The 22,841-nt window shown below is 35.2% G+C and overlaps 1 protein-coding gene across 1 annotated transcript in view; it reads left to right on the top strand.

Annotated features, from left to right (window-relative positions):
* fras1 (Fraser extracellular matrix complex subunit 1) overlaps positions 1 to 22,841 on the top strand; it is a 1,008,712-nt gene that overhangs the window by 321,165 nt on the left and 664,706 nt on the right. The window contains exon 11 of the mRNA XM_030143455.1: positions 6,241 to 6,394. Within this exon, the coding sequence (XP_029999315.1) occupies positions 6,241 to 6,394 (154 nt within the window). The remainder of the gene's footprint in view (positions 1 to 6,240; positions 6,395 to 22,841) is intronic.

The following is a 22,841-nucleotide window of genomic DNA, read 5'->3' as shown; positions in this document are numbered from 1 at the left end:
TTCATTGCCTTTTAACAGTATCATGTTATATCGTGATATGTCGTATCGTGATCCTAGTATTGTGATTTGTATCGTAAGATCAGATTCTTGCCAATACACACCCCTAATATGCATGCGTATCTGTTTTATGCACATACAAATTTTAACAGCAATCTTACCCCATACCGGAGCAAAAAGCAAATCAAGAAAATGATGGTTCTTCATCATCATCATCATCACTATATTCGATTTATTAACAGTTCGTCAGTTGTCACATTGTCATCATGTAAGACGTATTCTGTCACATGCCACCAGAGCTAAATATAGATCCATCTTTTACACTGATCTCAGTTCACACACCGGGAACATCAGGCTCAGTGGACGTGTTTTAGATTCTATTATTAAAGCCATTATCTGCCGCTGTTTCCATATAAAGCGTGCTCATCTTACATGTTTTTATAGCAGCAGAAAAAACACAGACGTGTTATCGTTCTGCACTGAAGTCACGTTGCTTGAATATTTATCAGCAACTTAGTGATAATATTGATGAAATGCCGCGTAGATGATTGTGTACAAAACATATTCTCTCCTGGGGCCGTTTTTAATTAAAAGTAGCTTTTAATTGGATGTAGTTTAAAGGTTCAGTGTGTAAGATTTAGCAGGACGTAACGGCAGAAATGGTATATAGGGGTTGTTCTGTTCTGTTTTTATTAGTGTATAATGGTGTGATGTTGTTACCTTGAAATGATGTGGATTTATATCTTTAAACAGAGCAGGTCGCCTTTTTTTTTTTTTTCCTGTTTTTGTTCTGGTTTTCTGCTGTTAAGGCGTAGAGCTCATGTTCCCTTAAATAAAAAGTCCAAAGTGAACAAAAATACAGGTTCTAATGAGGGCCTTCACTGTTTTAGGTGTAAAGTAAGACTCCTTGGTTGGAAATTCATCAAAAACAGTATTCTGCTCACTGTCTAAGTCATTTGAAATATTAAAAAAAAGATAAGAAACAGTTGGAAAAATATAGAAAATCCAATTAAAAGTGAATGTTCAGATATTTAAATGTGCTTTTACTTGTATTTCGCTTCATTTCAGTTGTAAATATTCACTGATTCCTCACATCCAGGCTGAAAAACACCAGAAAAAACGTTACAGTTTAGGATGTAGTGATTTGATAAGTAATTTAGTGCTCGTCCATCCCAGATTCCTTAAAGTCCACAGAAGTCCACAACAGATTCCTTAATATGTTGGAACTTCAAGCACAATAATAAAACCTCTGACCTCAGAAAGAAGCTCCTAATCCTAAGAACATGATGGTTTACAACCCACATGGTCCAAATAGGAAGAGAAATAACGTCTTATCTTATCTTATCTTATCTTATCTTATCTTATCTTATCTTATCTTATCTTAACATCTCGTCTCACCTTATCTTACCTTTCCTTACTTTACTTTACTTTACGTTACTGTACTTTATTTTAACTTACTTTGCCTTATTTTACCTTACCTTACTTTACCTTACCTTACTCTACTTTACCTTTCCTTACTTTACCTTACTTTACCTTACCTTTCCTTACTTTAACTTAGTTTACCTTATTTTACCTTACCTTACTTTAACTTACTTTACCTTACTTTACATTACCTTAACTTACTTTTAGCTTACTTTACTTTACCTTACCTTACTTAACTTTACCATACCGTTCTTTAACTTTCTTTGCCTTACTTTACTTTACCTTACCTTACCATACCTTACTTTAACTTACCTTACCTTACTTAACCTAATTTAACTTTACCTTACCTTATCTTACCTTACCTAACTTAACTTAACTTAATTTAACTTTACCTTACCTTACTTTAACTTACTTTACCTTACTTAACCTAATTTAACTTTACCTTACCTTATCTTACCTTACCTAACTTAACTTAATTTAACTTTACCATACCTTACTTTAACTTACTTTACCTTACTTAACCTAATTTAACTTTACCTTACCTTATCTTACCTTACCTTACTTTACCTTACCTTACCTAACTTAACTTAACTTTACCTTACCTTACTTTAACTTACTTGACCTTACCTAACCTAATTTAACTTTACCTTACCTTACCTTACTTAACTTAACTTAACTTAACTTAACTTAACTTAACTTAACTTAACTTAACTTAACTTAACTTAACTTAACCTTACCTTACCTTACCTTACCCTACCTTACCTTACCTTACCTTTTTGGTATTTGTGTGAAAATCTCTTCAAACAGGTGTTATTTCGATCGATCATCTAACATGTTAAGGGGTTTTTAGCAGGAAAAGTACATAATTTTACTAAATTAATTTCCTGAGTCTTACAGGAACATTTTTTTTTCCAACTTTAGATGCCAAGTCAAAGTTTCAGTGGATATCAGAAGATTTGAAAGGGCTGTAGAATCAAACCTATTAGCGTTACAGGTCAAATATGTGGGGAAGGTGATGTTTGAATAAAAAGCCTTATGTGGCTGTGAGAATCTGAGCCCTGCTTTAAACCTGGTCTCTCATTATTTTCTAAAGGTGACAGAGTTCAGACGTCTGATTATAAGAGTATGTCCTTGTCCATAGGTGCTGCGTTGTTCTGAAACCTGCCTCTACATTTATTCAGCTTTTCATGCGTGGCTTCTGGTTTTTGGCTGACTAACGGTCCTGAACGTGTCACTTCACGTCCTCTGCTTTAAACATGTACATTAAAGTCCTGACTGGCAGCTCATTAGTATGCACTTCAGCGCTTTGGCTCTTTTTCATCCTCATTCTGTTCCTTCAAAGTTAAAATCCTCTATTGTTTTATACTTTTAACATTCCGTCCACCCTTCTATAGTTGGGATTTGAGCATCTACTCTAGTGTTGTTTTTGTCCGCCTGTTTTAATTTTAGTCTTTGTGCCAAACTCTCATTTCAAGTCTTTATTAGTTTTATTCACGTTCATAGTTTTTTCGTCTGGTCAAGTTTCAAGTCGACTAGAACTCTGAGCATTTTAGTTGTTATTTTTGTCAGTATAATACATGATTTATTTATTATTTTCGTCTAGTTTTAGTCGACGAAAACAGATGACATTTTAGTCTTGTTTTAGTCAATGAAAATTGTATTTTAGTTTCTTTTTAGTCTTGCAGTTCTATTTAATCTGGTCAATATAGTCTGGACAAAACCAACATTTTCTTTTAGTTAAACCCAGGGTGTGATTTGTTGGGGGGAGTGGGGGGATCAACCGCCCCTCTGATTTTTTTTTTTTTTTTGTGTGACATTTTTCACAATTTTTTATTGTCATGTAGAAAATCAAGGTTAATGACATTAAGATATTTGGCTCCTTAACCATAAGTGACACAAAATAAATAAAAATCCAAGAAGTATGTATGAAAATACAAGAAAAACATAAATACATTTTAGGTTTAGGACCCATGTATAATAAAATAAAATGTCAAATTTATTATTATCACAGAACATGTTACAAAGTGTAGCCATACTAATACATAATGACGTTACACATTGATCTGAGCCGATGACGTTAGATTAACTGTAGCTGCCGCTGTCTTCTAATGTGTGTGGAAATAACAAAAATAAAAAATAAAAATAACACTGGGTTACAAAAAAATGTTTTTTGCAAGTTGTCTAGGTTTTTTCAACTGAATTAGGACCATTTTGCACCGCTAAATCCAAAAATGACATCTGTTTTTCTCAATCAGGTCAGGTTTTTTTGCTAATTTGATTTTGAAAAATTTGATCTTCTCACAAAATATAATAATTAATACCAAAATAAGATTGGTAAGCACACTTTATGAAACTTGTGACTTGATTCCTGTTAGGTACAATGGTGTATTCACCGCAGATGTAGCAGAATACGTCAGGCTTATTTTTGAAAGATCTTCTAGTCAAAGCCATTTCATTCACCTGTAATATTAAAAAAAACATTAATCATAAATTGGCAAAAGTCAAATCTTCAGAACTCGTTTATTGCAAGAAATATGAAAGAATTTTGTATCATATGATGTGAAAATGCCCATAAATGTAAGCAAAAATGTTCAAAAGCCAATATGTAGCTTAGTTCAGAAAGTTGACCTGATTGAGCAAAATGAATGTGATTTTTGGATTCAGCACACCAAAATGATCCTAAATCAGTTCCAAAAACTTCAACAATAAATTTGTTGTTGACCAGTGTAATCACTTGCCCGATAAAGGGTTGAATCACAAAATCAAGATTATTCATCATGACACCTTTCTTGCTCAACAAAACTTCAAAATGCAGCCTATTTACTTCATGTGATGTAGTATTATTATTTTTTTTAAACACATTTTATTGTTTTTAAACATATAAAACACAGAAACAAGACCACCCCCACCCCTCAGACAGCACATGCCAGAGTTACAGACTTATACAGACAAATGAGCAAAAACAAACAAAAACACAATACACCAGTCATCATCATTATACTATTATACTTCGTGTCATACAGAATTTGAGGGTTGCCCCTCTGGTTTTTACATCCCTACTTCTGGGGGGGGGGGGGGGGGGGGGGGGGGGGGGGGGCGGCAACCAACCAATGTAAATAACAGCAGGTTGTGACAGTTTTCTTCCACCTATATCCTACATTACAGGAGGGTAAACGTGACAAATTCATGGGCCTTATTTATGTATTTATGTGTCCAGTGGATACTGGTTAAGAAGTTGTGAAAATTTCGTGTAAGATCCGCTGTGTAAGAGAGGAATAGAACCCTGGACCTGGACCGAGAGCAGGTCTTTTTGGACCCTGGACGTTTAGAGCATGAGATGGAGGCCGAACCATCCAGACTTCAGGTGCGAACCGCTGAAATCTGGCTCCATCATGACAGTGATGCAAAGTCAGAAATGTCCGTTTCTTCTAAACTGCCCCTCTTCAGATCCATTGATTTTAACCCTCCGGTATCCGGGTGCGCTTTTTAGGCCCACTTTGCACTTCATGTTAAAAAACTTGATATTATTTTTCACAATTTAAATAAGGTTAGAATTCAAAAGTTGTTCATTTTTGCATGATCTTAAAAATTCTGGCCACCAACTAAAATTTACACATTGTAAACAAAAGAAAATTACAAGACTAGCATCTGTCTGCCAAGTGTGCCTAAAACGCATTGTTTCTTCCATTTGATATGTATGATTTAGGCTGACCTGGATTTACAAAAATAAAATCAAATTAGAGCAGAAAAATAAATAAATATATAATATTTAATAGTTTGATTTATAGGTGTGCATGTTTGGCACACTTTGTGACAGTTGCTAGTATTTTTGAACATTTGACCAAGCGCCAAAAATAATAATGCAAATTAACCGATGTTGGAGTTAATCATTGACATATGTCAGGATGCAAAAATCAAACAATACATGATCCACTTTTTATGTAGTACATGAAAAAAAATATTTTTTGTGTTTTTTGCATCCAAAAAAATGGTTTGTTTACATTACAAACGCGGCATTTAAAGGGTTAAAAAATGTGACAATTATTGAGTATTTGGTATTTTTATTTACAGCTCAAGTTGATGAAATAGAAAAAAAAGTGTAAAAGAATTAAAAACAAACTGTATGAAATTTTTTTTGACAATATTCCACAAGTGTGCCAAAAAGACACACTTGGTGCTTAGTAAGGGCCTTGCTGGACGGGATACCGGAGGGTTAATTTCTCTGCAGAACTTCTTTAGTTCTACTCCATAAATATCCTTGCCTGTACTGTATCCAATGGTACAATAAATCAGTCTTTAAGGAATATGACATGCTATTTTCATAAAGTATATAAACAATATTTAGCTTTTATTCTTATAGACCCTATAGAAAGACAAATTCAGGTTCTCAGGAAAATCACCGCTTATCAATTAATCGTTAATTGATCGATAAGGTCAACCGACTAATGATTAATGGATTAATCAATAATTTGCATCCCTACTGCGGACCTCACAATTTCACGGCACACCTGCAGTAATGCAACTAAAGAACTAAAGAATGTACCGTCAATTCATCATCTGTTAACGAAAATAAAGAGACATTTTATCACAGTTTTTGTTTTATAAACTGCATTTAGTCGTGTTTTTATTAGTCAACAATATCGCATTACACATTTAATTATAGTTATCGTCACATGACCACCCTTTTTGGTACGTCTCGTCTTGTTTTTGTCACGTGATAAAGGTTCGTGGACGAATTTTTGTTGACGAAAGCCACACTAATCTACTCGTGGTTTCCTAATAAACTTTTCTCTCTCCACTCTTTTTTAATTCTCTCGTCAGGACTCTGCTCGATGGACTGATGCCGAATACAGTTGCCGGGAGTGCGAATGCCGCGATGCCCAGGTGACTTGTTATCTCCGGTCCTGCCCCACTTGCCCGCCAGGCACGCTGTCCGTCAACCACCAGGGCCAATGCTGCCCCGAGTGTTGCCAAGGTATGTAAAAAAAAACCCAACAAAAAAACACCCCCTAAAAGGACGCTCACTCATCACTGCTGTGTTGTATCGCTTGCATTTCCATCTTTCACAACAAGGATCAGGAGGACGGGTTAAGGTGGAGCTGTTTTTAAAGTCACTTCACCTTCATTATTCAAATACAAGTCCTGGATGAATAATTCTGAGCCTAAATATTTTATGAATCCGCTTTAACCCGAACAGCAGCTTCCTCCAGGTGTTAAGAGTGTAGAAAACAGTCGAGTCAACAGCAGAAAACTAGAACGATCACTATCAACATTTCTCTGCTGGGTTTATTTTGGTAACATTAACGAAAAAAAAGACCTATTTTTACTTAATTTTACTGTTGATTAATTTGTATTTCACTTGTTGCAAGTTTAACGTCATTTTCATAAAGTAGATGAACTTTATTTTCATTGTTATTAATTTATCATCTTCATATTGTTGCTTTTTTTATGTTGTTTTAGTGTTGCGTTGTTTTCCTCTTATTGTGTTTTTATCATGTGTCTTTTACATTGTTTTTGTCTTTGTTGCATTTTTATGTTGTTTTTGTCTTGGTTGCATCTTTTATTTAATTTTGTCTTTGTTGCATTGCTATGTTTTTGTCTTTGTTACATCTTCTATATCATTTTTGTCTTTGTCGCATTTTGATGTTGTTTTTCTATTGTTACATTGTTTTTGTCTTGTGCTTTTTTTTTTTTTTATCTTGTTGCATTTTTTACACTTTTGTCTTATGTGTCTCACATTATTTTCGTCTTGTTACTTTTGTATTTTTATCTGGTTTTTTTTGTTTGTTTGGTTTTTTTTTCAAGGTCTTTTATGTTTTTTTGTGTTTCATTGTTTCCATTATCTTGTTGCGTTTCTGACATTGCTTTGTCTTTTTACATCTTTTACATTGTTTTTATCTGGTTATGTCGTCATCTTATTGTGTTTTTTTATGTTTTTTTTTTTTGTCTTGTGCCTTTTACGTTGTTGTTTTGTTTCATTGTATTCATCGTGTGTTTTTCTCTGTTGTGCTTGGCTTTATGCTGTTTTCATGTTGCATTGTTATTGTTTTGTGTCATCTACGTTATTTTAGTTCTGTCACATCTTTTACATTGTGTTCATTTTGTTTTGTCTTTCATAAATATATACAGTATACATATATATTTTTATATTTAATTGAATTATACATTGACATAAACATGTACTTACATGTAAAGAACCGCACAGACACAATACAAAAAAAAACAAATTACTCAACAAACCTATTAAACAAAAGAAAACAGCAAAATCATACAAAAAAGAAAACAACAAAATAAATAACTTCTCTTACTCTAACTCTCTCAAACTTCTAATGCTTAGAGCTGATTGAGAGTTAATATAATGTATACTAACAACACATTTCTCCATCGAGAGGACATAGGAGACATTCAGCCTTTCATAAATAATTTAGATCCACAAATAATCATCTCAGTTCCTCAGATGATTCACCTACTGTTATGAAAATCATCAGTATAATTGTTATTGGTTTATGCAAGTGGATAATACATGAAATACAAGAACATATGCTAAGGAGCTCAGTGGGATAAAAGGAATTCAGAAGTAAATAGGTGTTAGAAAATAGTTAGATAAAATGATTATCAGAACTAAATCCATCTGCAGAACAGCAGAGGGGATAGAAGATATCAGACAGCGCTAAAACTTAACAATACATTGGTTTCACTGAAAATTCACCGGCATGAACATGTTCGGACGAAGCTGAAATACTGGAGGATTTGTTGTTTTCAGGAAGTGGTTGAATCCTTTCTAATCAGAGACAGTTTCAGGTGTTTTCGCATCACAATAGTGTGTTTCCAGATTGTGATGATGGAGGGAGGTTGCTCCATAGAGATGGTCCTCTTCATCTCAGTGAACACTGATTAAGACAAGTCCGACAGCACAGGAGATGAAAGTCTGTAAGCATCTTGTGGAAAAACAGTGAATGTCTGAGGAAAATACTTGGCAAGTCATGAGTGTGTGTATGTTTGTACGTGAACACTCAAGCCTCGTATAAGTTCACTTTCCCAACAGTCTTCACCAACTTCGGAAACCTCAGGCAGTATCTCCATCAGTGCCAAAACAACTCCCAAAGCGTGCGTTCGCGGGCTAAAAATAATGTTTACTGTATGTTAAAAGTAAGCCGAGGCATGAATGTAGGAGAAAGAAGTAGGGTGGGTTGTAAACAGCATGTACGAGGAAGTTTCTGGATAATGAGGCAGACAAAGGACGAACTCTAAACCGTCCTTGGGGAAGATGGCAGCGGCTCAGGATGTGTCAGCCTGAAATGGCCTGAGGATGGAGACGGTAACAGTCCAACAGGGTCAATGGAAACTGTCCTCAGTCCTTCACTCTGAGGTGACAGTGTACACTTCAGTCCCACTTGATGTCTGCAGATACTGGATTTAAATGCACAGTACGTGTTTGAAGATAAGACTTCTGTTTTGGTGTTTGAGTAGCTCACAGTCTGATAGGCTGTGAGCTATTTGAGTCGTCTTTGTCGTCATCGTCGTCTTTGTCGTTGTCATCATTGTTTTTCTTGTTGTCTTCATCGCCACCTTCGGTGTCGTCTCCAGCGTTTTTTTCGTCGTCGTCTTTGGGGTCGTCTGCATTGTCGTCTTTGGTGTTGTCTTCGTCATCTTTGTCGTCGTCTTTTTCGTCTTTGTCATTGCTGTCTTTGTCGTCTTCGTCGTTGTCTTCGTCATTGTCTTTGTGGTCTTTGTTGTCGTCTTTGTTGTCGTCTTTGTCGTGGTCTTTGCTGTCGTCTTTGTCATTGTCGTCTTTGTCGTCATCATCTTTGTCATCGTCTTTGTTGTCATCTTTGCCGTCATCTTTGTCATCATCTTTGCCACCATCATCTTCGTCGTCATCTTCTTTGTTAGCGATTTCTTCAAACATCTCCTCGGACGAAACTACTGGTTACATTCATTTAAAATTTTTTATGTTGCCTCATGTGGACAACGTCTACAAAGTATGTTCACAGTTTCGAGATTTCTTCACCGTCATCATCTTTGCCACCACCGCTGCCGTCTTCGCCGCTCCCATCCTCGTCATCGTCTTTTTCGTCGTCTTCGTCATCATCTTCGTAATCATCTTCGTTGTCATCCTCATCGTCATCTTTGTTGCCATCTTTGTCGCCATCTTTGTCGTCGTCTTTGCCGTCATCTTTGCTGCCATTATCTTCGTCGTCTTCATCTTTGTTAGCAATTTCTTCAAACATCTTCTCCGGCGAAACTACTGGTCACATTCATTTCCAGATTTTTTATGTTGCTTCTTGTGGACAATGTCAACAAAGTTTGTTCACAGTTTTGAGATTTCTTCACCGTCATCAGCTTTGCCACCGCCGCTGCCATCTTCGCCGCTGCTGTTGTCGTCTTTGTCATTATCTTAGTCGTCATCTTTGTTGTCATCTTCATCGTCATCTTTGTCTCCATCTTTGTTGTTGTCTTCGCCGTCACCTTTGCCGCCATCTTTGCCACCATTATCTTCGTTGTCTTCATCTTTGTTAGCAATTTCTTCAAACATCTTCTCCAGCAAAACTACTGGTTGCATTCGTTTCCAGATTTTTTAGGTTGCTTCTTGTGGACAATGTCTACAAAGTTTGTTCACAGTTTTGAGATGTCTTCGCTGTCATCGTGTTTGCTGCTGCCGTCTTCGTCTCTGTCATCTTCGTCGTCGTCTTTGCTGTCATCTTCGTCGTCATCATCTTTGCCGCCATCATCTTCGGTGCCGTCATCTTTGTCGTCTTCATCTTTGTTGTCGTCATCTTTGTTGTCATCTTCGTCGTCATCATCTTCGCCGCCATCATCTTCGCCGCCGTCATCTTCGCCGCCGTCATCTTCGCCGCCGTCATCTTTGTCGTCGTCATCTTTGTTAGCAATTTCTTCAAACATCTTCTCCGGCGAAACTACTGGTCACATTCATTTCAAATTTTTTATGTTGCTTCTTGTGGACAATGTCTACAAAGTTTGTTCACAGTTTTGAGATATTTAGACTTTTGTATTTTTACAAATTTTTTAAATATTAAAAATATGCCTTCACTTATATTGGTTCATAGTTTGACAGCTTATAACATGTAAATGGTTACAGATATCAATATAGTTCCTATTGATCACTGATAGAAGTCATATATGGACTTTGATTGAATGAGTTGAGTTCTCCTCCACTTCTATTGGCAGATTGATCTCCTGCGTCAAGACCACAGAACTCTAACATAGAACAGAACCTGAAAACCTCACAAATTCGACTGGTATTCATTCTTTATAGAACATGCTGGTGAGATACAGGGCCATTTTTCCTATTTGTCCTATTTTTAGATCATTCGTGTTGCGTTCAAGGCCACCTAAACTGAGAGCGAAACAAGAACAAGACTAGATACACAGTGAATCCATTATCACTGACTGACATTGAACAAGGACTGAGATGATTCTGGTTTCCAGCGAGCAGCAGAATGAGGCAGCCTGCGGAAAGATGACACAAGAATTGGCAAAATGTTTTAAGACTAGAAACTAAACTAATAATATTAACGAAAGAAACAGAAAAAGCAGCAGAAATGTACTGATGTCCCTTCAGCTGCGGTCTGGACCTGTCTGGAAATCAAATCCTCATTCAGACAAGAGACAAAACTGAGTAAAAATGCAACTAAAACCAAAAACAAGAACTTCCGGAGGCAACTCTCAAGCCCAAAACGAACACTACAGATCACAATCGTAAACACTGTTTCTGGTCTCCGTGTTTCACTTTATCCACAGCTGTACAATGTTTAACACATCGTACAATCTCAAACCTTTCCTCCAACCCACTTTTTTTTTTTTCTTTTAAACCTGAAATAAAGTTAGAAAAAGTCTCCCAAGGATGACTCACACAGTTACATCTTAGTCTGAAAAAGAGGCTGATTCTAAGGATGTGGGTTTTGTTTGAAGTCGACTACCAACCACCAGAGTCCATCAGACGATCGAACAGTGGGAACAGTTTTAGGCAAAGAAAACAGCGAGAGCTAAACAAACATAATTTCAGCCGAATAATCCAAAAGCAGATCAGTCAATGAGCCTGTTTACATTCACACTAAGACTTTGATCATTATCTGATTTCAGGAGTTATCGGATTATTCAAATGATTATGGAAGCAGTATAATCTGATTTATTTTATCAGGTAACAGCAGTAATCTGATTATGAAAAATCAGATTAACACACTGGACTTGTCCCCAATACTGCAATGTCTTTGTGCATGAATGCAGGTTAATCTGATTTGTTTTCTATTACATCTGTGCATGTGTTTTTTTAAAAAAAGAGAAATAAATTGTAGAAATAATCAAACATCAGTGGATGACAATAACAGGAAGTTTGATTCTACCACCACTATGTATGTACATACTCAGAAAGAATGAAGAATATAATGGACTCAAAGCTCTAAACTGCAGTTTTTCCGATTATCGCATTTCTGAAGAGCATGTAAATACGTCAAATCTTATTACAGTTATCGGATTATTTGTGGTTATTGGATTTTTGTGGTCATATAAACTGGCTCTAAAAGTTCTTCCTGGTCGAGACATATTGCATTATTTCAGATATTTTTATTTATATTGAAGCTGAATTAAAACTAGTAATTGATTGAGGCCTTAAAGCACAGGTGTCAAACATGCGGCCCAGGGGCCAAATCCGGCCCGTCAAAGGGTCCAGTCCGGCCCTTGGGATGAATTTGTGAAAAGCAAAAATTACACTAAGATATTAACAATCCTTTAGTTCAGGTTCCACATTCAGACCAATTCAATCTCAAGTGGGCAGGATTCCGACAAATACTATTATAATAATAACATAGAAATAATGACAACTCCAAATTTTTCTCTTTCAAAATGTAAATATTTTCATGTATTTACACTAAAACAAAGTATGATTTTACAAAAAATGTGAATAAACTGAACAAGTATGAACAACCTGAAATGTCTTAAGAGAAGTAAGTACAATTTTAACAAGATTCTGTCTGTTACAAAATGTTTTGTGGATTTGTAAGTTATAATGTACATGTGGTAAACTATGGCAGAATATTGTTAAAATTACACCTATTTTTTCAGTTTGCTCGTGTTATTCACAGTGTTTGAAAGGACAGTTTGTAGATGTACAAACTTTTTCATATTGTAAATTTAGTTTTATTGCTCTGAAACATAGAGAAAAGTTTGCAGTTGACATGATTTATAAATTATTATGTTATATTGTTATATATGTTATGTTATTTTACTGGTCTGGCCCACTTCAGATCAAATTTAGCTGAATGTGGCCCCTGAACTAAAAGGAGTTTGACACCCCTGCCTTAAAGCATCTGTGAAGAATCATGTTATACAGTGTTTGTATCATGGAATTAGTGGATGGACGATGTGACGTCACCTTTTGACGTCTGAGTTTTCATTTTGTAGCGAGTAGTTAGGGATTTTGGAGCTGGAGGTTACCATATTTGGGTAAAAAAAGGGGGTGGAGCTTCAAGAGCATCAGGGGTCAGAGGTGAGCTAATGCTAAATGCTAGCATACTGATGCACTAAAGCAGTAAATTTCATCAAGTTTTAGCAACAAAGTCATTTTCCAGTCTTGTAAATATAACTTCTTAGCAACAACTATGTCTTAAACTATGGGTGGTGTGGTGGTTAGCTCTTCTGCCTCACTCCTAGAAGCTTCCTGGTTCCATTCTAGTTGGACCGGAGCCTTTTTCTGTTGATTTAACCTGCTCTCTCTGCGGTTTCTGGCACCATTAAACAGGCACAGGAACCGTAGGGGGGACGATGAAAACCAAGAGATTGTCCCACAACACCTCCAATGGCAGCTCACTGCTCCTAATGTGTGCTATGTGCTAATGCTAATTGGTAATGCTAGGTACAGTGTGTGTATTAGAATGGGCAAAAGGCAGAGAATGAATTTCCCTACAGGGATAATTAAGTAGTTAAAAACGAGTTAACTCAGCAGGAGACAGAGATGATGACCACAGCTACGGAGAAATGGGCTTTTATTGACAGTATTATCAGAGTCGTCTAATGGAAGTCTATGGGAACAAGGGCTTTTTGGAGCAGCGTCTAGTGCAGGGGTCTCAAACATGTGGCCCGGGGGCCAAATGCGGCCCGCCAAAGGTTTCAATGCGGCCCGTGGGATGAATTTGCAACGTGCAAAAATTCCACAGTCAAAATTTAGTTAGTTCAGGTTCCACATACAGACCAATATGATCTACTGTAAAATAATAACAGCAGAATAACCTACAAAAAAGAATGTCTCCATGTTTTCTTCTTAGTTTGATGTGAAAAAAATCATTACATTATGTCTAGAAGTAATCACAACTTCAAATTTTTGTCTTTGTTTTAGTGCAAAAAAGTAACATTAAATTATGGAAATATTTACATTTACAAACTATCCTGTAACAATAAAATGTGAATAACCTGAACAAATATGAACAATCTGAAACGTCTAAAGAAAATTAAGCACAATTTTAACAATTTTCTGCCTGTTACTCAGTGTTTAGTGTCTTTGTGGCAGATACCTCAGGGCAAAAATAGGGCTGACAACCCACTCCAGGACCCACAAAAACTGAAGTCAAGGTCGTCATAGAGACTGATGGACAAACAACAGTGTCTTTGTAGATCTGATCCATAATGCACATGTAGAAGTGATAAGTTGAGGCATAATATTGTTAAAATTACACTTGTTTTTCTTAAGAAATTTCAGTTTTTTTCAGGTTATTCGCATCTTTTTTATTTGGATAGTTTATAAAAGTAAGTATTTTCATAATTTAATGGGGTTTCTTTGCACTAAAACAGTGACAAAAATTTGGAGTTGTCGTTATTTATCGGTTATTTTGCTATTATTTTACTGGTTCGGCCCGCTGGAGATCAAATCAGGCTGAATGTGGCCCCTGAAAGAAAATGAGTTTGAGACCCCTGCTCTAGGGGCTTTCAGTGGTTTTACAACTTAAACATATGAGAGCACAGGTTTCACTTTGGACAAGTTGATGCCTGTTGATTTAAACTCATTTATTCATAAATTCATAGTTTTAGAAAACAAAAAAAATCCTAGTGCTGAATAAAAACCATTAATGACAGTAAAAATCCTCAGCTTTTTTAATGTTTTTTTTTTTTTTTTAATTATTATTATTGTAAATAATATGAGGGACATGTCCTCCAATTATTATTCTCCATTTTCATCTTATTTCCTGGAAATACAGTCAGCAGCTATAAAACCTTTTCTCTATTAAAAACAAATGTTGCTGCAGATGCTAGATCTTTAAACACATTTAGTTGCTGAATCGAGATGTTATTTCTTTAAACCATATAAATTAAATTTCAATACTTTTCAGAGTTTGGATTAGATGGAGCTATTTCATGTAAATGTGTGTCCATTAATGTTTTTAATCTCTAAGGTTTTGAACATTTCTTCACCGAAAAAACAAACAAACTAGAGAACAGTGTTATTTTCTGAGGCAAATACACAATCTAATTAGTCCAAATGAACAACAAGGGAAACGTCTAAAATATAATATCCTGAACTAAGCGGTGGTTGTTGTTGCAGCTGAGGCTTGGTACGCTCAGAATAAATAAACAGATTCTCTGTAAAAGTTATATTTAATTCAGCAGATCAACAAAACACCACATTTGTTATTAATGACGGTAGCAGCGATCACATACAGCGGTTTTCTAATTCATTTATTCCCTATTAATTAACACCTGTGAACTCCTTTGGTTTAGTAAATAGTTTTTAATGCAGTTCTAAAACCTTTCGTTGTATCTTTTATATGTAACACATCCTTCTGAGACCCAAGACTGTAAAAATTTTGGCCTTCTTCCTTTAATCCTTAAAGACCCAAACATCCACCAGCGACCAAAACCATCTAATGATCTAAACTGATCCATTAATCCTATCAATACATGTAAATAATTGGTGTAAAATATAGTTATTCATCTTTTCATGGTCATCGGATATGACCCATTTGGACGTTCAGAGGCTCCGTAGTTGCCGTGGAAACACCATCATCTTCTACAGCATTGATTCACCAGTAAAACCCATGGAGTTGGATCAATGACAGTGGATGGACACGCTAGGTTTATGTTCAATTATTGATATATTTGCTGTAAATGCCACCTTTTCTTCAGTTTTCTCTATTTTTGATGTTATAATCCTTCACTTTACTCTGAGATTTTATGTAGATCTACATGATTAGTAAATTAAGTGTTGGAAAATACTGGATTTTTACTGAAAAATTCCAAATTAAGAGGATGATATGACAATAAATGGTGATAAATGATGAATCACTTGAAGACGGTTAAATATAGAGACCCAAATGTCACACTGGGTCCTTAGGGGTTACAATAATCGCCTTGATTGGAAACAGCATGATACAAAAGATACATTTTTGATTATTTAATTTTCTTATGGAAAGTCCGTTGCAGTGGGCAGTGCTTTTTTTTATTTATTTTTCTTATTTTTAGTAAAGCTGTGAATCTCTTTGTCTTCTACAGAGGACAAATATACGTTGCTGGATCTCAGGAGGATATTGATGACTTCAGTGTAAAGTACAACTACTGTCAAATTATAGCATATAGTGCACTATATATTATACATGTCCAGGTATTTACAGGCAAGGCAATTTATTTCTGTAACACATTTCATGTACAAGACAATTCAAAGTGCTTTACATAAAACATTAAAAGCATTACAGCAGAAGGCATGAGAAAAACAAACAAACAAACAAATCAGATAAATAGGTAAAACAGATAAACAGATAAAAGAGACAAGCAGATTAAACAGATACAAACTTTTGGCTTAAAAGGAACAGTGCAGATCTGAACTGATGAATCAAAACTCTATTCAAATGGAGCTGAGAACAGGTGGGTCTTTAACCTGGAGTGTTTCAGCTGATCTGAGGTTTTCTGGAAGTTTGTTCCAGACATGTGGAGCATAGAAGCTGAACGCAGCTTCTCCATGTCTGGTTCTGACTCTGGGAACTGACAACAGACCGGATCCAGATGACCTGAGGGGTCTGGTGGGTTCATACTGGGTCAGGAGGTCACTGATGTATTTTGGTCCTGAACCATTCAGAGCTTTATAGACCAGCAACAGAACTGTAAAGTCTATCCTCTGATGGACAGGCAGCCAGTGGAAGGACCTCAGAGTTGGGCTAGATTAGATTAGATTTAATTTATTGGTCCCCGTGGGGAAATTCGTCTTCACTGACTGAAAACATTACAGGAAAAAAAAAGACATTACGTAACATTACAAGAAAGAAAAAAAAAAAAAAAAATGTGGTCCAGTGTAAGGACCTCAGAGTTGGGCTAATGTGGTCCAGTGTAAGGACCTCAGAGTTGGGCTAATGTGGTCCAGTGTAAGGACCTCAGAGTTGGGCTAATGTGGTCCACTTTTCTGGCCTTAGTGAGGACTCTAGCAGCAGAGTTCTGAATGAGCTGCAGTTGTCTAATGGATTTTTTAGGTAGAGCTGTGAAGACGTTACAATAATCGACTGAAGATGAATGCATGGACTAGTTTTTCCAGGTCCTGCTGAGACGTCAGATCTTTTATCCTTGAGGTGTTCTTAAGGTGATAGTAGGCTGATTTTGTGACTGCCATGATGTGTTTTTCAAAATTATAGCACAGTAAATAATCCTATTCCTGTTCTAAGCATTTTTGACTAAATTTACTTGTGTAGATGTTAAGAATAACCTAATTTTAATGACTTTATAAACTGCCTGTGGTTAAATCTACAGTAAAGCGTCGTTGTCTGTAAGAAACCTTCTTTTTTCCCTCTGTTTCCTTACATCTCCTTTAGTGAAACATTAATTATGACACCGTACTGCATACATGTTGCACTTTTGGTGATAAATGGAAAAAAAAGCATCAGCGCTGGAAGTAATATGTGAAAAACGTGATAAGTATACGCTCTATTTGGTGGGACTTTTCCTTACGTGACTGGGTGAGATTAACACGTTCCTGTTCATTCTGTGCATTTGTTTGCACACATACTGTAATTATCACATGCACACGTTTGAGTGAATAATTGAACCGTGTTTATGTCATTTCCATAAATGCACTCACATTCTGACCTTTATTCCAGCCTGTGCATGTGTGCGGAAAGGCAAGACGATGCATAATGCATGTATGAACAATTACATTTAAATATGGTTTTGTTTTTTTCGGTTTACATTTGCATACTAATGGGCAGGTTTTTCTCTTGTTAACCCTTCACCCGTTTGTTTCCAGCTGTTTCCGGTTTGGGGCTAAAAACAGAATAACAAAAAAAAAAAAAAAGAGTCTAAATCTCTACTTCTATTTCCAGAAGTTGAACCATAAATCTTCCTTTAAGCCTATTAATCATGGCTGTCTATAGGCCCAGAGGTTGGCAGCCTGTCCTCTGATTGGTCAGCTGCAACCAGGAGTCGTGCTGCATTCAGGTCTCATGGGAAAGTTTGGTACACGGCACAAACACAGCCCTCGAAAGAAGACAAACTTAAATATGTCGTTGTCGATTAAGCAAATGTAAGTGAATAAACAACAAGCTGGATTGCTACACATTCTAAAACTAGAATAAATGTCAACTAAGATGTGAAAAACTGGAAAACAATGAAAATACAGTTATTTATTTTAACAGTGAGTTGTGTGTTAGTTTTAAAATAAAGAAGACAGCGTTGTTCCTCTGCTAAAATATGATACGTTTATTGTTTTCAACCCGTTGATGGTTAAATCTAGCTAAGAAATTATCCTGAATATGTTGTTAATATGTTATTTTTACTGATATTAAATAGTTTTATTTGGTATTGGTTTATTGTTCTTATTTGTTGTTGTTTTTAATTGTACAGCTTTTTATGTTTTTAATCTATTCTTGTATTTTGTTCTTTTATTTAGGTTTTATCTATTCATCTGTATTTTTATTTATTTATTTGTTTGTTTTATTTATTTGTTTTTTACAGTTCTATGTCTTTTAATATATTCTTGTATTTTACTCTGTTATTTTGGGTTTTATTTATTTTTCTGTACAGCACTTTGGTCCACTGCGGTTGTTTTAAAGTGCTTTACAAATAAAGTTGGATTGGACTGGATTAAAATTAAATTAGAAATATTTTTTCTTTTACATTTCTCGGAATCATTTTTTTTTTTTTTTTTTACAGTTAAGATGTCCAGATTCTGGTTCAAGTTCATTACAGTGCATTTCAAATACGAAAGGCAATTTATTGTACAGGTACATAAATAAAAGCACATCCAGAGTAAAATAAAACATCAATAATATCAAAATATTAAAAAATATAGTTCAGATAAAGTTAGGAGTACTTACAGTTGTAAAAAAGACAATAATATAGTAAAAAATTATTAAATCCATTAAAAGAAGATGCAAAAAACTGGTTCCAATTTACAGCTTTGGTTTCATTTTGCATAAAAACATCTCCGAGGAAATCAAACTCACAAAGACGTTTATCTCTTCATGGGATCTGAATAACTGCTTGATTAAAATACAATCATCTGGTTGTTCGCTCTGACGCCACAGTGTTGTAAAACTCATTTCTGGTTCCAAACAATCATTTACCAGTGGAGCCTGTATAGATTTTTAATGTAATCGCTGCATCGCTTCACTGCATGTTATGTGTATTAACATAAATCAATACCTTATTTACCTTCTCCTTGACTGAACAGCACAAAGGACTGACAAACTGAACACGGAACATGTAAAGATGTGAAACGCCTCATAAAAGCCTTATTCTATAACAGATGAATTCATATAGATCCAGTTTGACAGATGTAATGGGAGCTAATGCTAGTTAGCTAACATGCTAACGTTGGCTAACACCAAACTAAATTTATTTCCCCTTTTTTTTTAAGACTTGTAACTTTACTTATTGACTATCGACTTTTTCTGCTCTTTGTAATCACATGTGAAGAGGTAGAATGAACTGGATGTGTTTTATGGACTCACAGACGAATGAACAGAACAGGAAGTGACGTCCAACCACATTCAGATTCTGATTGGTCAACAACTGTGTCCTACAATCTGTTACTTTGTTATAGGTCGTAAATTCATTTTCAAATCAGTCACTTCACTTTTATATCAATATTTCACGTCAAGAAAAAATTCTGTCGTATGAGAGCGCTTTTCTCCCCATCAAATATTTGACAAAAATATCTAAATATGTCTTAAAGTTATTATAAATATTGCTAATCAAAAATAGACAAAATAAACAAAGTCAAAAAGAAGGAAAAGACTAGAAAAAATAACGCACAGCACCTAACACTAATTATTTACATGTATTGATAGGAAACAGTTTAGATCAGTAGATGGTTTTGGTCGTCGGTGGCTGTTTTCGTTTTTACGGGTTAATTTTCACACGTTTCGCTGCTCAAACCTGTTGTGTTAAGAAGCTGTTTTTACATTTATATACAAATGTAAAAGTCACTGTTTTGTGTCGACTGCACATTTCATTCCCTCGCTATTATCTTCAGTTTAACAGACACAAATACGCAGTCGATTTGGAAAAATATCTGTAATATTGTTAATCAAAAATAAACAAAATAAACAAATTAAAAAAGAAGGAAAAGACTAGAAAAAATAACGCACAGCCCCTAACACTAATTATTTACATGTATTGATAGGAAACGGTTTAGATCAGTAGATGGTTTTGGTCATCGGTGGCTGTTTTCGTTTTTACGGGTTAATTTTCACACGTTTCGCTGCTCAAACCTGTTGTGTTAAGACGCTGTTTTTACATTTATATACAAATGTAAAAGTCGCTGTTTTGTGTCGACTGCACATTTCATTCCCTCGCTATTGTCTTCAGTTTAACAGAAACAAAAAAAAAGGATCCTATTAAAGCTTTATTGTGTGAAATAAAGCGTCATGATTAAAACTTTGGCTTTGCTGTAGAGCGCACTGCCTTTTTAGTGGGAAGCAGAGTGTGAAATTAGCACGAATCACCAGCCAAATGTTTGGTTAATGTTGCCTGCGGTCGGTAAGATGGCTTATTTTCCACAGCTACGGCGCCATGAAGTCGGGGGAACAACACAGCAACACCCCTTCGTCATAATAAGACGTCTGCACCTTCGCAGAGTGCGATCTTTCTCAGGATCCGTGCAGTTAATCGTGCCCAGATTCCCACCTCTGGATCGTCGTGTTTTCATATGAACTTCGCTGTTAATCACGGCGGCAGTTTTTAATTTTGTGCTTGAAGGATTCCGCACGCGGAAGGAAATTAAAGTCCGGTCCTTGAGCGAACGGACACTCTGTAAACAACGGCCTGTATCCACGCGCGGGACGGCGTGGTCCTCAGGAGGAAAGAATCCAATTCTGCTTCAGTCTCAGCTGTCAGAGCAAACAAGAAATGATCTTCCAGCCGCCGGGAGAGAGTTTACGCTAAAAATATATTAATTTATCTCCACTCCTTAAGAAAATTGTCTGCGCTACGAGTTCGAGAAGGATGAGGGAAGAGTAGAAATCAGAATATATGCAAGAAATGAGTCCATTACTGCTGGCTGAAGCATTTTCACAGCCCAGCAGAGACATAAACACTTGACTGATACTGGTATTAACCAATAAACCCATCAGTGGGCCGGAACATCAGGCGCTAAGTGTCTCAGAGTCGCACCCTTTTCTCACTTTGTTCATTTTTTGTCAGTTTTTTTTTTTCCTCTTTCCACTTAGTCTGAGACAAAAAGATGAAGCTGTGATCGGATGAAGAGTCAGGTCAAAAAGGAGAAATGGATGGGAAAGAAAAAGAGTGAGGAGAAAATAAAGCAGTGAAGACAAAAGAAGACGAGAAAGGAGAGAATAAAGAGAGAGATGTAGATACGGAGGACAGAGCTGTGGTTTAATGATGGGTTTATTAACGATAAAGATTCACCTTCAGCTTCGTCAGGAATCCTCATGTCTCTGTCGCTCTGTCCTTTTCTTTTCTCTACCTTCATTCTCTTTCTTTTTTCTGGCTTATTTTTACTTTTTTGACATATGTGCAATCTCCTTTCTTAGCTTCATTTGTCTTTTTTCATTTTCTAACAGAAAAAAAAACAAAAACAAAAACGAATCCAATCCAACTTTATTTGTAAAGCACTTTAAAACAACGGCAGTGGACCAAAGTGCTGTACAGAAGAATAAATAAAACCCAAATAACAGAATAAAATGTAAGAATAGATTAAAAAAAAAAACACAAAAAGTTATACATTTAAAAACAACAACAAAAAAAGTAAGAACAATAAACCACTACCAAATAAAAACAATAAAAACGATCGTTTTTTCTTTTCTTTTTGCTTTTTTGACATATGTGCAATCTCCTTTCTTAGCTTCATTTCGCTTTTTAAATTTTTTAACAGAAAAAAACAAAAACAAAATGGAATCCAATCCAACTTTATTTGTAAAGCACTTTAAAACAATGGCAGTGGACCAAAGTGCTGTACAGAAGAATAAATAAAGCCCAAATAAAAGAATAAAATATAAGAATAGATTTTAAAAAAAAACATAAAATGTTATACAATTAAAAACAGCAACAACAAAAAAAGTAAGAACAATAAACCACTACCAAATAAAAACAATAAAAACTTTCTCTTTTTTCTTTTCTTTTTGCATTTTTGAGGTATGTGCAACTTCTTTTCGGAGCTGGATTTCGCTTTTTTCATTTTTTAACAGAAAAAAACAAAAACAAAATGGAATCCAATACAACTTTATTTGTAAAGCACTTTAAAACAACGGCAGTGGACCAAAGTGCTGTACAGAAGAATAAATAAAACCCAAATAACAGAATAAAATGTAAGAATAGATTAAAAAAAAAAAAAAAACATAAAAAGTTATACATTTAAAAACAACAACAAAAAAAGTAAGAACAATAAACCACTACCAAATAAAAACAATAAAAACTTTCTCTTTTTTCTTTTCTTTTTGCTTTTTTGAGGTATGTGCAACTTCTTTTCTTAACTTCATTTCGCTTTTTTCATTTTTTAACAGAAAAAAACAAAAACAAAATGGAATCCAATCCAACTTTATTTGTAAAGCACTTTAAAACAACGGCAGTGGACCAAAGTGCTGTACAGAAGAATAAATAAAACCCGAATAACAGAATAAAATACAAAAATACATAAAAAAAAAAAAAAAACATAAAAGGCCATAGAATTAAAAACAACAAAAAAATAAGAACAATAAACCTCTACCAAATAAAAACAATAAAAACTATCTTTTTTTTTTCTTTTCTTTTTGGTTTTTTGAGATATATGTCATTTCTTTTCTTAGCTTCATTTGTCCTTTTTTTATTTATTTATTTATTTATTTATTTATTTATTTATTTATTTTTTAACAGAAAAACAAAAACAATCCAATCCAATCCAACTTTATTTGTAAAACAACTGCAGTGGACCAAAGTGCTGTACTGAAGAATAATCAAAACCAAAATGTAAGAATAAAATACAAAATAGATTAAAA

The sequence above is a fragment of the Sphaeramia orbicularis genome, chromosome 9, assembly GCF_902148855.1.
Source record: "Sphaeramia orbicularis chromosome 9, fSphaOr1.1, whole genome shotgun sequence".
Lineage (NCBI taxonomy): Eukaryota > Metazoa > Chordata > Actinopteri > Kurtiformes > Apogonidae > Sphaeramia > Sphaeramia orbicularis.
The sequence above is the reverse complement of the archived record's forward strand: the minus strand, read 5'-3'. Positions and strand labels throughout refer to the sequence as shown.